The sequence below is a fragment of the Lissotriton vulgaris genome, unplaced genomic scaffold (assembly GCF_964263255.1).
Source record: "Lissotriton vulgaris unplaced genomic scaffold, aLisVul1.2 SCAFFOLD_516, whole genome shotgun sequence".
Lineage (NCBI taxonomy): Eukaryota > Metazoa > Chordata > Amphibia > Caudata > Salamandridae > Lissotriton > Lissotriton vulgaris.
In genome coordinates this window covers 726,591-741,797 of record NW_028249857.1, presented here as the reverse complement: position 1 = coordinate 741,797, position 15,207 = coordinate 726,591, and the positions used below count along the sequence as shown (strand labels likewise).

At 42.3% G+C, this 15,207-nt stretch overlaps 1 protein-coding gene across 1 annotated transcript in view; it reads left to right on the top strand.

The window, feature by feature from the left end:
- LOC147663471 (mucin-2-like) overlaps positions 1-15,207 on the top strand; it is a 175,798-nt gene that overhangs the window by 67,962 nt on the left and 92,629 nt on the right. Inside the window, 7 exon segments of the mRNA XM_086950423.1 lie at positions 1,192-1,323; positions 1,554-1,701; positions 4,959-5,005; positions 6,842-7,036; positions 8,848-8,877; positions 11,715-12,350; positions 13,743-13,775. Of these exon segments, the coding sequence (XP_086806549.1) occupies positions 1,192-1,323; positions 1,554-1,701; positions 4,959-5,005; positions 6,842-7,036; positions 8,848-8,877; positions 11,715-12,350; positions 13,743-13,775 (1,221 nt within the window).

Below are 15,207 nucleotides of genomic sequence, written 5' to 3'. Positions count from 1 at the left end.
GTCAAGGACATGGTTTGTTATAACCCGAAAGAATAAATGAGCAAGAAGATAGAAACTCTTGCACTAACATTTAGAACTAAGCTTGTCACTTGCCATTCCCTTAGCTGTAGGAATGGGAGGCAGGGTGGGGTTCTTTACAGCGGTGATTAAGCCAAGCAACGCAGTCTATATCCCAGACAAATAAGAAATAATGACAAGGCAGAAATCTAGAAGCACCGTAAGAAAGGGAAAGCCTGAACTTGTCACAATTGCTAAGAAATTGCACTGTCCTGCTCTCTCCCAAGCTTTGAGGCACAATCAGACTGCTTAGCACCATGCAATATAGTACAAAAGTGTCTGCGTGATGTCTAACAGAGGTTTTGTGCTGGAAACCTTCCCTTCTAGTACAAGATTCTTTGCCTAAATAAACTTTACAAATGTTCCCATTTTAAATGTGTGCTGAACAGTGCAACACAAATGAATTGGAAACGTTTGAAGAAATAAAAGTATTTCTCCTTTTTTTGCCTGCCTTAAAATTGTGTTTTGTGGGGCAAAACCATGTCAGCTATTGTTAGTAGATGGAGTTTTGCATTAAAAACCATGGGTGGCTGCACATGAATGCTGAGGTATCACTCTAGGAATTCACTCTTGATGCAAAGTAAAGTACAAAACAGAGCTGCTTTGTGCTACTTTCCAGGCGAGGGCATAGTAAAAAAAATGTAATGCATATCTTGTGCAAAATATTAGTAAATATGCCCCAAAGTTGTGCATGGATTGTAATGTATACAGGGCATTGGACAGACTAGATATTCCTGATGGTCCTTATGAGCTACCTATGACTTTGTAATATTGAATTTTTCCTAGTAATGAATGAGACCACAGGATAAGTTTCATCCTCTGAATTTCCAGGTTTTTGAGTTAAGGATTGGCCCAGTGATAAAATGCGATATACATATGGAAAACAATGTGATACCCTGGACAGTATACTCTTTGATAGTTGGATGCTGTTTTTTAAATATGGACCATCATCATGTAAATACCTGGCAGGTTATTATAACAATAACCTGACCGGTAGTTACATGACGCATCCTTGGGAAGAGGCAGTTGAACCACCAATCGATGTCCTCTTATCTTCAAGTTTTGCCAAACTCTGTTGAGTTTCATTTTCTTTTTAGGATCGAAACTGATGCTGTATTTTCTCTCCTTCCATAGCAATATTCTGCGATTATTACAATCCAAGTAATATATGCGAATGGCATTATCATCCCTGTGGGAAAAGCAATCTCACAACATGCCGATCCCTTGGTGGCATCTACTCCAATGTCACGATTACACACCTGGAAGGTAAGAATTCGGTGTCTTGACTAATAATATTGCTCTCTTTCTTCAGAAAGACATTAGATTATTCATTTTCAGTGTGCTAAGGCACTCCCCTACAATTCACATTACATTTCTCCATAGTTAGTCAAAGATGGTAACACGTTACTCCATGCCACTCAGACATGTTGACCTTCAGATAGGGGTGCTCCTGGTACACTAGTGATGTAATAGCATGTGACACTTGTGATTGGCAGGGTGCTACCCCACTTGCCCAGAAGACAAGCCTGTCTTTGATGAAACAACCAAGGAGTGTATACCAGAAGAGGAATGCGGATGTGTTGTTAATGGAAATTACTACGAGCCTGGCCAGGAAGTTCCCACCGATGAGAAATGCACGTCATGGTAAGTGCAAAATACTGTGGTGGGAGAACTTCCTGAGATACAAAGGATTTAAAGGTGGGGGGAGCTTTGCTACGTTTTGGTGGTATTTTGCTGGACTGTGATTGGTAAAACCAACTTTACTAAGGCCAGACACATACAAATACCAGTCTAGGTTTTATATAGGGTATGCCCCAACACGTCAGCGACCCACAGGAGGGTTTTTTGAGCCACCCATAGGACTGTGTGCATATTGGGCCTGCATAGACAGCACAGCGTCTGATGCACATCCAGTGCCTCTGCCAGCACCTGCTTTGGGAGGGGGCACAGGAGTACTCTGTACTCATTGATGTTGTACTGAGAAGGTCCAAGCTCCCACAGTCAAAATGAAGATGTTACGCCAGATCATGTTTACGCCTGGCTGGAGACAGCGTTATCTGTTTAACAGACCTCATTTAATAATAAATAAAAAAAGAATCATAAAACGCTACATTAATTTTCATTCAAAATTCTTTGTATTGAAGAAATAGATTCTTACAGAAATGTTACACATTACTCAATTCATTGACATATACGATTACAAATATCATATTATCAGCAGTACATAGCACTTAATTGAATCAATTCGACCAACCCATGTCATCAGCCTAAAATAGATTCAAAACAGTAAAACAATTGAAATATCTTCTTGTTAAAACTCATTAAATAATCAGCAGCCCAATATCCCACATATATTAAAATATGTGAAAGATTAATAGATTAACCAGCAGCATGCAACTCATTTTGCCAATTGGAAAGCATTATAAAGTGCAATGTGCAGAACCAAATTATCGCAATCAACAAGGGTCTCGTTCAATTCCATCGAGAAGGCCCATGTTCTCACTGTAAAAATTTAGATGTTACTCCAGATCAATTTTATCTGTTTAACAGACCTCATTTAATAACAAAAGAAGAATCACAAAACCCTATAGTGAAAAGGGCGTTGTCTCAATCAATTTGATGTTTTTATTTTTACAGGCAATTGATTGGGTATCAGACATGTTGCCTGCCTATGAAGTAGCTTCATTACTGTTGTATGATTGCCAGAGACATTGTCAATGCATCCTCCACGCTTGAAGGTGTTTTGTACGGTGTAACCTCACCACAAAGACAGTAGGAAGTGGCTTTACGTTGAAAGATCTCTGGGTAGTCAAACAGGAAGAGGGTTTACATTGCGAATCCTATATCAAATACCCTAAAAAGGGGCTTTACATTATGTAACATTGAAACATCCCACACAGATCTTTAGACCAGGAGGGATTATAGATGTTTGATTGTAATTGTGTAAATGTACAATGTAATGCTTAATATTTAGTTTTGAATGAATTAAAGTATACCTATAAATATATAAAATGAATTTTGTTGCACACGCTGCATCGATGCAGCGTGCGTAATGAAATTAATTTTATTTATTTGTATACTTATCTCCGTTAGGCCATAATCTGGAGTTTACTACCCCACACCCTGCACCCTCCCCTGCCCCACATCAGCGCCCAGCAGCACTCCCACCACGGGCCGCTACTGAGTGCAGCACTGTGGCGTCTTCCTTCAGACCTATTTGTGAAGAAGCTGGTGCCACTGCCTTTTTGGAGCAGTATTACCAAAGTACCCTGGAGACGCAATGGGCATTTGTGCTCGCTTTATGTCCCCAGGGATACTTTGGTATTACAGAACGGGCTAGAGACGATTGTGTGGAATATTCTGTAATACAGTTTGCACTGTTGTACATGTAACTCCAGCGCTATAGAGAGAGGGCATTCCCTCATTTGCATGGGAATGTGGCCCCATGCAAATGAGGGAATCACTTTGCCTCTGTGCCGTATAACCTTCATGGGGGCAGAGGCAAACATGCTCTTAGGATGCACTATGAAAATGCACCACAAAAAGGTGGCATATTGTCAGTGCACCCCTGAGGACCGCCCTGTCAAGGGATCAGGGGTTCCCATGAACCCCTAAACACCCCCCTGCAGGCAGGTTCAGTCACTCACTGCACCCACCTGCAAGGGAATCTCTAATCCCTTTTGAAAGTGCAGGTGGGTGCCGCCTGCACACAGAAACACGGACCATCTTTTAAACAGCCACTTCGTATTTCTCTTGAATGCACTGCCCTGGGTCAGCACTAGTTCAGGGCTACACTGGGGGTAGTACATTCTTCCTAATAGAACACCCTTTCCCTGTTTGCACCCGGTGCACTTGCTTTACGGTGCACCATGGTGCAAACAGGAAAATTGCCCCCTATCTGTAATAGGGCCTCTGATGTTGAATTGATAATCATGGAAACGGCTGCGGTAAAGAACTCACGTACATTCAGGCATGTGAATCTCCCCTGAAGCATGTTTTGAATTGTCACGTCTGCAAGAGAAGTGGGGATGTCCGTAAGTAAGGTGGTACGCCATTGAAGGAGCACATCACTTGTTTTGTATACAGGCCCCTTACCAGTCTAAGATTAAAATTTTATCTGAAGGAAAAACATATTCAACTCTATACGCAATTTTGACAGTGTAACTAGAATTTTGCCTCGTGGTAGACCATAACAGAATTTAATACCGTGAAATAATATACATATCACATCACCGCACTAAGATGGTTTGCTGTGTAATAGCTCTTACGTAATGAATGTTGATACTTGTCTCGGCAACGTTGTTTCTTGTAAACTTAAGGGAAATCTCACAAATTCCCAATTGACCATGTCCTTTGAAAGGCTAGTCAAGGTGGAGAAGAATTAGTCATTTATTATTTACACCTGACATGACCAAATGTGGCCCAGTGGGGTGAGCTTTCAGAGGAATGTGACTTCCAGGAATTCTTACTGCGACCCGAGGTGAAACCCAAAATGAATGGACACCCCTCCGGTGCAAGAAATATGGCGGAGGGCACCCAAAAATGTCACTTCAAAGGGTGTCTTAGGGCTATACAAAGACTCTAGATAGAGAGTCCTACCTGAGGAGTAGGTCCTGCCCTCCACTGAGGGGGCCAACAAGAGTCGATGATTCTTCCCTGCGCTCCTCCAATAGAACAGTCCATCAGAGCTCCTCTGTCAATGTCAGGTCTTCCATGCAATGCTTTACACCTTGCACAAACGTTCCTGACCCTTGAGACATCAAAGCACTGCTTCTTCAAAAACATCTTAAAAATAGGCCCAATGGGAGTAGGCTCGCCCTGTTCTAGTTGGATAAATTGTAGGTGGTAGAGTGGCTATATTTTATAGTAAATAACTAATCCACATTTTAATCTATTTACAGCATTTGCACTACAGGACAAAGTGTCAGCTGTTCTTATGATGAAACAGGTAAAAGCATTTTTTCTCAGAGTGCTTCTTGCTGAGTTAAAATCCTGATTGTAACTGTTGTGCATGACTTGTTAATATTGCCCAACTAATGGTGCACATGGTGAAATGATGAACAGGCCACATCAAGTGGCCCAGATTCAAACTGCTAGCTTGAACACACTTCGTTACAGTAGCTGCATAAACCAGTTGAGCACAGGGCTGTACTTGCTGTATCAGGCTTCGGGCATTTGTTCGGGGGGCTGGAAGGGTGTGTGGCGGTTTTGCAGTGGTGGAGGCTGGTTTTGTTACCAGGGCTGGTTTTGAGGCAATGCTGTAATACCGGCCTCCAGTAACAAAAGCAAAAGTGCCTCACACTTGCAGTCCCCTCCTCCCCCCGGGGGCTGGTCCAACAAAATTGCCAGGGGTCTTTGAGTTCCCAGTCCGTCCCTGGTTGAGCAGAGTCCAAGAGTCTCACTGGTATGATACCTTCATCTTTAGCCAGCAGCGGCCTGTGCAGGTAAGAGCTGTGGGGCAAGGTAATGGGGGGATTTCGACAGACGACACAGGAACATTAATTATTAATTTAATTTTCCCTTGTGATCGTCTGTCGAATCCTCCTCCCAAATCCGCCCCACTACTCTTACCTGCACGGGCCATGGCTGTCTTTACCTTATTTATTTACATGCTTAGGAGCACGCTCTCTGTGAACTCTATCATCTCTCATCATGCTCTGTGTTGAAGAAAGTGTGCAACTCCCAATAGAGCATTTAGTTTAACAGGAGACTCCCCTGATGGACTGTCTGAGAGTGAGCTTGGATGTCAGGTTTCTCTCTGATCTGAGTGGTGGCTAGACTCTAAAGGGCTGGCCCGGAACATAGAGCCTTTTCTTTCTTGACTTAGAAGTGTACAAGGGGGTGGCTGGTGAACCTTTGCTAATTGTACTAAACATAGTGAGTAACGTTGCAAAAGGTAGAGGCAAGCCTTTCCTTTTTAATTATGGCAACTGATGGTTGATTTCTGGAATGATTTGTTTCACTGCCTGGTGTTTATCATTTCACACAAACGTTGTGCCCAAGGTAGGGAACGCTACTGTTAATAGGTATCTGATTAACGATAATTGATTACATGATCACAAAAAGGACACGGTGTTAGGAGCAAATGATATAACTTATTGCGGATTGTGCTTCCATGAAGTGTTCACAACGTGAACAGTTTCTTAGTACTTCGGAAGCAGGAGGGACATCCATGGGAGTTGACACATTTGAAAAGTACTCAAGTTTTAGTATTGGAAGGCATTTTACACGCAATGTGGACAATACAATGCAGTTATGTCTTCATTTTAGAGTTAACCTATGATTCCCTAAGTGATCTGTGTAATTCTGTGCTCACTCTGATTAAAATGGAAGTCAGTAGGTTACAAATACTAAAATAGTTTAACTGTGTGGTGATAATGGAACAAATCACAAAAAACTCTCAATTCATGCAAGGCATGACAAACTATGTTTTCCAATAACCGATGAAGTCAGTACATTGTTATTGGAAAAAAGAGGCGGTGCCAAGTGCAAGATCACCATGTGAAATTCTCAGAGAAATGCCTGTATGTCAGTATCCACTCACGATGCTACCCGCATCTGAACAAAGTTCAATTCTGTCTTTCTATCACCTTCTTCTGATGTACCTCTTTTTGATTCACCCCCGACTCCCTGTCAACTTTCTCCTAATGTCCTGAAACCCTCTCTTTTTTTAATGAGCCCACTTGCATGTGTGTATTACTTACATACGTGTGACCTACCTGAGATATTGGTGTTTTAGCATTACTAAGGGGCTTCCAGAAACAACATGCTATTTTCCTTGCAGCGTGCTTCTGCGTGATTAACGGGACCCGGTATGAAGAAGGAGAGGTCATTTTCCAAAAGAATGAGTCTGGATTCTGCATTGTGGTGAAGTGTAAGAATGGAACGGATGTGGTGGAGATTACATCCTGTCCTCCGCCTTCCTCCACCATCCCAACTACTGCAGTCACTACGCCAACCACAACCACCACTACACCAGGTATGGCCTTAACCTAGATGAGGCACCTCAATGAAGGGTTTTATGGTGGAGTGCTAGAATCTTTTTGTTGAGCATCTGACTGGATGTGATGACAAGAACATTCAACTAGAATTTCCATCAGGAATACGCAGAACACATATGTATTGCTGATGGTTTTTGTTGATTCAGGAATTTATGTACAGAAGCAAAGAGAAAACTAAAAGTGACCCCAGGAGTCATTTATTGAGAAATGGTGAAACATGGGTATTGGGAGGAGCTTTCAAGTTGTGGGCAAAATACTATTGTGTTTGGCACATGATCTATGCATAATTCTCATGAGAATTACAGGTTTTTTTTTTTTTTTATTTCTGAAATTCTTTATTGTATATAGAAAAATATAATTTTACATACATGGAAGAGGCTTATACATGAGTGGAAAGAAGAAAAGAGAGAAAAGAAGAGAGAGGGGGGGGGGGGGGGGGAATTAAATTACACAGGGGCTTTCGTTTTGATGGAAATTATATACAAGTCTTGTGAGATGATTGCAAATTCAGGAGAGATTATGCAGCCTCCTTGCATTTGTTGAGTCCTCAATTGAAGTAGAACAATGAGAATATGTTTCAGTTCATCAAGGCTTTGAATAACATAGGCTTGTCTTACTCATAGCCTGATTACGATTTTGGCGACAGGGTTACTCCGTTACAGACACTGATGGATATCCTATCCGCAGTATTACAGTTCCATGATGTCCTATGTAACTTGTAATACGAGGAACGGGCTATCAGTCATGTTTGTGATAGAGTATCTCATCCTCCAATATCATAACCAGGCCCTTAGCGCCAAACCGTCTCGCTGATCCTCATGTTGAATAGAAATATCACTGACATAGAAAAATTAACCTCTAGAAAGATATTACCCCATCATTGCTTAAAATGGTAAGCATTACAAATACCTTTGGAAACAGAGGCAAGAGTTAACAATGAGAGAATAATGATTATTCGGTTAGATTTGTGATTTTCACTGTTGCATCTCGGTCTGAATGATTATGTAAACTAGGGAGGGACACCTTTCCATCATGAGTTGTTTCAGCTTTATAAAAGTTGGAGTAACTTTGCTCAGTGCGTGACTCAAGTGATTTGTTCAGCTCTATACTACAATGACACGTTACATTGTCAGTAGTCATGCTGGTATAATGACTTTGTAAAAGTCCCTAACATCATAAACGTCATCGCTGGCAGCGGAATGCCAATGCAAGCACTAAAATGTGACTCATAGCCTGTAATCGACTTTCACATGCAGTTGTGAGTTCAAGCCCTTTGCCTTACAAAACATGAGCCTGCTGTTAAGGTAGTTTACTGCCACTTGGGAGAGGGTGTTGGGTGCAGCAACCAGTCCCATGTCCTCTACCGGAACTTCATGACTTTGTCTTGAAGGATACATACATCACAGGCCTCCTATGTCCTGTAAGGTGACGTCACTCAGAAACTGAAATGTGAGACATGAAATTAACAGGATCAATGTCTATCTTGTAAGATCCTTTATACAAGATCCTCTTGTTTTGTAAAACCCCTTCCATAAAATACTTCCTCTGGTTGAAGAGTAGGATTCCTGATCCATGCATGGACCCATCTATTGCAATCTACATTCCTCTTACATACAGCAGACCTACATTTACCTAGAATAGATTTAAGTATGTCTAGAGTCATCTAATACATGAAAAAAGTGCTCTTTAGGTAAACTCTCTCCTGAAATCTTACCCCATCATTATACAAACCACCACGATAGCTCTCTTATGATCCTCACTGGTGTTTTGTGTTTCTTCACTTTTCTAGGTCTCACATCAACAACGCTGCCTACCACAAGTAAGTGCTGCTGCCAATATGAGTTAAAATTGAAAGACAAAATGCAAAAAGTAAGGGGGATGGATATGAAACGTAGAGATCACACTAGCAGAAGGGGGTGTTAGTAACAGAAAGGAGAGAAGCATTATGGAAGCAAAGAGTCAAATAAATAAAGGAATCAGAGATGGTATGTGGTGGCAAAGAGCAGACAAGATGATAGAAAATATGAGTCTAGATGCAATATTCTAACAATGGAAAATGGGGAAGAATGTATGAGGGTATGACAGAAGATGCATGGAAGGAAGGGAAGTAAGATTAGTTTGGAAATGCAAAGAGTGAGAGGAAAAAGGGTGAGAAAGTGAGCATGACTGTGAGAAGAATACTATGAAGTTAACATGGAGGTATGAGATGTTAAACATGAGGTGGATAGAAGCGAGTGAAAGAAAAAGAAAAGATAATAGGAAACAAGAGATAACTAGAAATGTGTTTAGGGAACGAAGGAAGGACATAAAGAAATGAGAGCAAGAAGGGTAAAAATATGAATCCTAGATATTTCATTACATTTTCTTACAGTTTATTAAACATATTCACAGAAAAAAGGAGCACACAATGGACTGTAGCTAAGGAATGCATTGTAAGACTGTTCCATGGCCATTGGAAGTTCTGCGCCTCTGTGTGGAATACTGACAATCCGCTCCCTCTCAAGCTTGGGGTGTATATGAGATCCGCGGGGGGGGCCTGGGGGGATATTGGAACATGGACTAACTATGATATTTAATTTAAATAAGAAAGGGTAGTGCATGTGCTAATTGTGTGGCTGGCTGGCTGTAGACTTGTGGGATTTAAGACTTAGATTGGCAAGTGTCGAGCACAGGCAATGTCAAAGGATGGTCCATTCCATGGTCAATCATCCAAGGAAGCCCAATTTTAGATCATTAAAGGAAAGGGTGCCTACAGGTCAGGGGAGTTGAAAGAACTTGCAATGAATAATATGGGAACCACTGTTCAAAGAGGATGAAGGCTTGTGCCTGCAGTTGTAGGGGCTCATGCAGAACGAAGACTTGGTCAAGCACTAGGTCTTTATGCTGGCACTGGCTTCCGGCACACGCTTGTGTAGTCTTCTTTTGGATAGAAGTAGAACTGAAGTGGGAGTGTAAAACCGAATGGTAAAAGAACAAACACTCCTCTATAAGTTTATACACAGCCAACATATGGCATTGGCAGCTCTGCCATACTCTGCCCTGGCTGGTCAACAAGGCAAGAAGCCATGTTTTCTGCAGCAGAGAGGACAGGAGGTAGAAGGAAAAATTATTGTCCTCTTTCTTGGAGAGAGGTCAGTGTTGCGCTTGACCAAGGTTCATTTTGAAACCTTTGCACAATTGGGGGAACCTGTTCTCCATGTCAATAGATGGTGGCCTTTGTGAAAACTCCATGTTTAGGACTGATACTTCAAAGCTTGTGAGGATTTTAAACATTCAAATGTAATTCTCACTGGTCCGGAGGAAGCAAGGCTTGTTGGGCCGGCTGCTTCATAGCTCTAAGAACATATATTTTCCTGACAACATGCGGCCCTGGGCAGTGTACATGTTTATAGATGATTATTCCTCAATAACTAAATGGATGAAAGGTTTCCAGTCAAAAAAATGAACTAAAAGTAAAAGGTGCACCTGACCTGAAGGCCTACTAGAATTACTGGGGTACAAGGTGCTCGCTGAGGCAGATCCGGTGTGGCTCCGAAGGTTCCCCATGATGCTATAAAACATTCGGTCTGTTGTTTGCAGATTGAAGAGTTCCCTTAGTTGGCATGGACTGTAAGTTCAGACTGTGAGTGAGGGACTATAGGGAAGTAGATGGTGGCTCAGTCCAGTTCAAACGACCCATCCCCACCTCAAATAAACTGTCTCCTCTGTACAGTAATTTGAGCTTTCATTGTTTTTTTAAGGAGTGTCCAAGGTCCAGGTGTCTACAGGATCTACAGGCTCTTGTAAGAAACAGCATCAGGAAAAGTAGGGATCAGAGACTGTAACTGTCCACGCTCCCAAAGGCCTGCGGGTCTGTATGTGTGTGCTCATACCAGTAGCGCAGCAAGGATGTCATGGGCCCTGGTGCAAACAAGGACACTGGCTTCTTTTACTGCTGATGGGGTATTAAAAGACATCAATGATCAGGGTTTAATGGGCTCTGTAGGGGTAGTGGTAGGTCTTCAAGGGGCACCTTAAGGCACAAGGCCCCAGTGCACTGCACCTATGGTCGCAACGCTCCTGGCTCATACAATATGCCCTTGCGGCCCGTGAAGTGAAACTCTTGGAGGAACTCTAATGTAATGTACACGAGTACTGAAAAAATTTAGAAAAAAATTAATAGTGAAACCATTCTCTTGCTGTGGTGTAGGCTGTGGTGCACTAGTTTATGGAAGAATATGGAAGTCCCTTCGAAACTGTATTTACTTTTGCAAAAGTGTGACAGTACTCCGAAATAATATATTTGAAGATTTATCCCAAAATACGAGTCTGAACGTCCTACACAGAACCAAGGGCCACCAGCCACCATAGAAATAGGGCACAGAACGTGAGAACATTAATTGGTAGTAGGGGGTCGGTGAAAATGCATTTTTTTCTCTAACGTCATAAGCGTGATTTTTTAAGATTTCATTGTTAACATTAATCATATGTAGGCAGCCGTCTGCTTGAAAATTGAATCTTAACAACGGATTCTTTTTTAAAGGGCATCAGTTTAAGAGAAGCTCCGATGAAAACAGTTTGCTTTTGACATTTTTGAAGAGACAAAGTGCTTTGCTTGTGGTAATATATTCTCCCGTCATAGTCAGATGGTAATGTTGGCTCTTCCTTATTTTGCAGCTTGTGGCTATGAGTACGTTTGCAATTGGAGCCCTTGGTATGATGTCAGCACGCCACATGAAGGACCGGACGGTGGTGACTTTGAGACATATGATCAGATAAGGCAGCAAGGACACGAGATCTGTGGGGCTCCCCATGATATTCAGTGCCGGTCAGCTGATGAGCCTGACGTGAGCTTGGATGAACTTGGACAGAAGTTACAGTGTGATGTCTCCTTCGGACTCATATGCCGGAATATAGACCAAGACCCAGACGAGTCTTTGTGGGAGCTTTGCTATGACTATGAGATACGAGTCAACTGCTGTGCTCTAGTGTGGTGCCCGAGTAGTACAACGCCACCCCCCACAACCACAAAGACTACTTCTGCCACTACAACGCCAACCACTACAACTCCAACAACGCCTCCTACCACCACAACAACGACAACACCCACTACAACAACACCCACTACAACAACACCCACTACAACAACACCTACTACAACACCTACAACAGAAATTACAACAGAGTCAACAACATACACCACTACTACACCAACTACAACCACACCTACAACTACAACACCTACCACTACAACAGAGACTACAACTGAGACGACAACACCTACCACTACAACTCCAACTACTACAACTACAGGTATGTATGAGCAAACTAAGTGCAGACGCTGCCGTGTACAAATATTTTATTAACACATTTACACAAAGCGCTTGTTGTATAAATTCACATTTAATTAAATAAGGGTATAACTGCATTATTTAACATGCACATGCTCAGAACCAAAGTTAGTCATATCAATATATTAAATTAAGATTGGTCAAAGTTACCAATGTCATACCTTGTCTGTAGCTCACTAAGGATATGAGTTTAGCTTATAAAACTAATTTGGAATGCTCTACTGCTCTGTAAGACAGTCTTTGCTTTTTGAAAAGAGGGCCTACTCTTTAGCTGTAGTTCGAGATGGGGCCCACAGGTACTCATTTTTCGGAACCGGAACTTTTTTTTAGCAACAGCCTTTGACTCAGCGCAAGAGAGAGAAAGGCAAACAAAGGTAGAAATAAAGAGGAAGAAAAATAAATGAAAATAGCAACAAAGGGACAGAAGATGAAACATGACTTGGAATAATTTTAAAAAGGGGCAGAAAATGTGGATGAAAGGCATGTGGGCTAATAAAGTCTGGTCAGCATTTGTTTTCAGCAGCCAAAACATTCAGAAGGGCAGACAGTGTCCGAGGAAAGCTTTTGGACCCGGAATATACTGTTCAACAGATTGAGCACTGGGTGGGATCAAATATTTCAAATTAGTTTTTCCCAAAGTGACTATTTTTATACTTGGAAAAGGCAAACTCGTCTTGTCCTCCCGGCAGTGCTTAATTTGTAAGATCAAAAGCGCCAGTGCCCCAAGTTTTGTTCAGAAGACCGTGGCCAGTGCTAACGAAGATTGGAGTTCCAAATACCAAGGCTGTGCAGTCTAGAATCCACCCCATGCCTCTTTAATCCACCTCCAGGCACCCCCTCGCTCTCCATTTCCCTCTCAAACGTTTCTTTTCATCCCTGTTTTCTCTCTTTACCACTGTTTTTCTTTCTCTGTCTTCCTCCTCCTTTCCGCCTTGTGGGTTTTTCTCTTGCTCTGGGTGAAAGACTGAAAAATAAGTTCCGGTCCCCTAATAGAAGTGCCTTTAGGCCCCATCTGCAACCCCCCCCCCCCGCTCAAATTAAGCACTGCTTCGTTAGGGAAACTGACATTGCCATTGCTTTTGCTGCAAGAATCATGAAGACACATTCAATTTCATTCAAATCTCAAATACATCGAGGTGATTTACTCTGCAGTCAGTGTAGTACAAGTTTACATACCCAGAGTCTGCAATACTGTACCAACTCTCAATGTCACAGTAATAGTTAAATGCAATCGTAGTATCCATTCTTGGTCCAGAGAGAGGGCTCGGGGTGTTATCTTTCAGTACAGCTGGGTATACGCAATATGAGATGCAATTTATAACCTATGCTCTTTCTTTCTTTCATTTTGATGCAGGACGGCCCAGCACCACAACTCCAATACCTACAAGTAAGTGACACTTTATAGAATATGTTGTGTTTTTTTGGGACCATGACCATGGACGGACTAGAGCATTTATAGTCCCAGTGGTTTTTTGTTGTTGTATGAAATTACATATTCTAATGTAATGCAACTTAAGGTAGTTAATATTACTTGCTATTTCTCCTTGTGGTACTTTGCCGAGTGAGCTGCACTTTTCTAAATTCGGCTTCACTGCGACCAGAGATTCCCTGATGCGAAGTATGGCCGTGTCCTCCTATTCCAAAAAGTACAGCAAAATGAAGAAAGTATACTGTCGATGACGTGGGTAAAAGGAGGACAAGGGGGCATATTACCAACAAGTAGCGATATTTATCGCTGCCTATCGCTGGATATGTTAGCGGAGAAAACATGCTATTAGCAACATTTTTCTCCATTGTGCTAAAATATCCAGTGATAGCAGCGAAGTGCGTGAATATCGCTGAGAATACAGCGATATTCATGCATTAGCGACGAAATGCTTTTAGCCATGTTATCCACCCCCCATTGGATAACATGGCTAAGAACTGGTCTGGGCAGGTGTTAGTATTTCTAGATATTCGCGCTTCGCGCAAATATTTCCAACACTATGCCTGCCTTGCTAATAGGCGTTAGCGACGTTAGCGACTGCTTTCAGTCACTGACTGGTTGGGTACGCCCACTTTGAATGCCATTAGTGTTAAACGTCGCTGACATGCAATGCAGCCCCAAACCGCTCGCTATCGCTAAAAGCTGTCGCCAACATCAGTTAGCGACAGCTTGCTAATAGGGCGATAGAATTATCGCCGCTAAGCGGCCGAAAACGTCCGCTAAATCGGCGATAATTGCCTACCGCCCCCCTTGGTAATATGCCCCAAGATATGTTAGGAGCGCAACGTGCTCTAAATTTAGCCGCAGAAGGCTCAAAAAGTGAAACTGGTTGTAGAACAGTACCTATCGGCCATGTCTCCGAAGTTGGATCTCGGGTCTCTCGCCTTTTGGTGAGCGGCATGTGAGCACCTATGCACTGCTACCGAGTGACTGAGTTCCCCTCAGTAGCATTGCATTTACTCTGTCCATGTTGAGGATGACAAAGGACAGAAATGATTTGACAAAGTTCTTGAAAAGACCCGCACCCGTATCGTGTCCCAACAAACATTGAAATGCAGAGAGGCGCCCTTTGAGGACAGAGATTTATTTGTGCCATTAATTGATCCTTTTCTGGTTTTGAGTCTGTTTGTTCGATATCATCCATTTGAGAGGTGTGTTGGTGAATGTCGACAAGGAAGAGAACCTGATAAATGAATGACTGAAAGATGGGTAGATGCCCAATGCAGCCTATTAAGGGCCTCATGTGTTTGTGAGTCCATAGTCTGCTGATGTTGTTCATTTTGGGAAGAAATGCATCGTACGATCAATCCGAAAAAGCAACTTATTTTGTCAT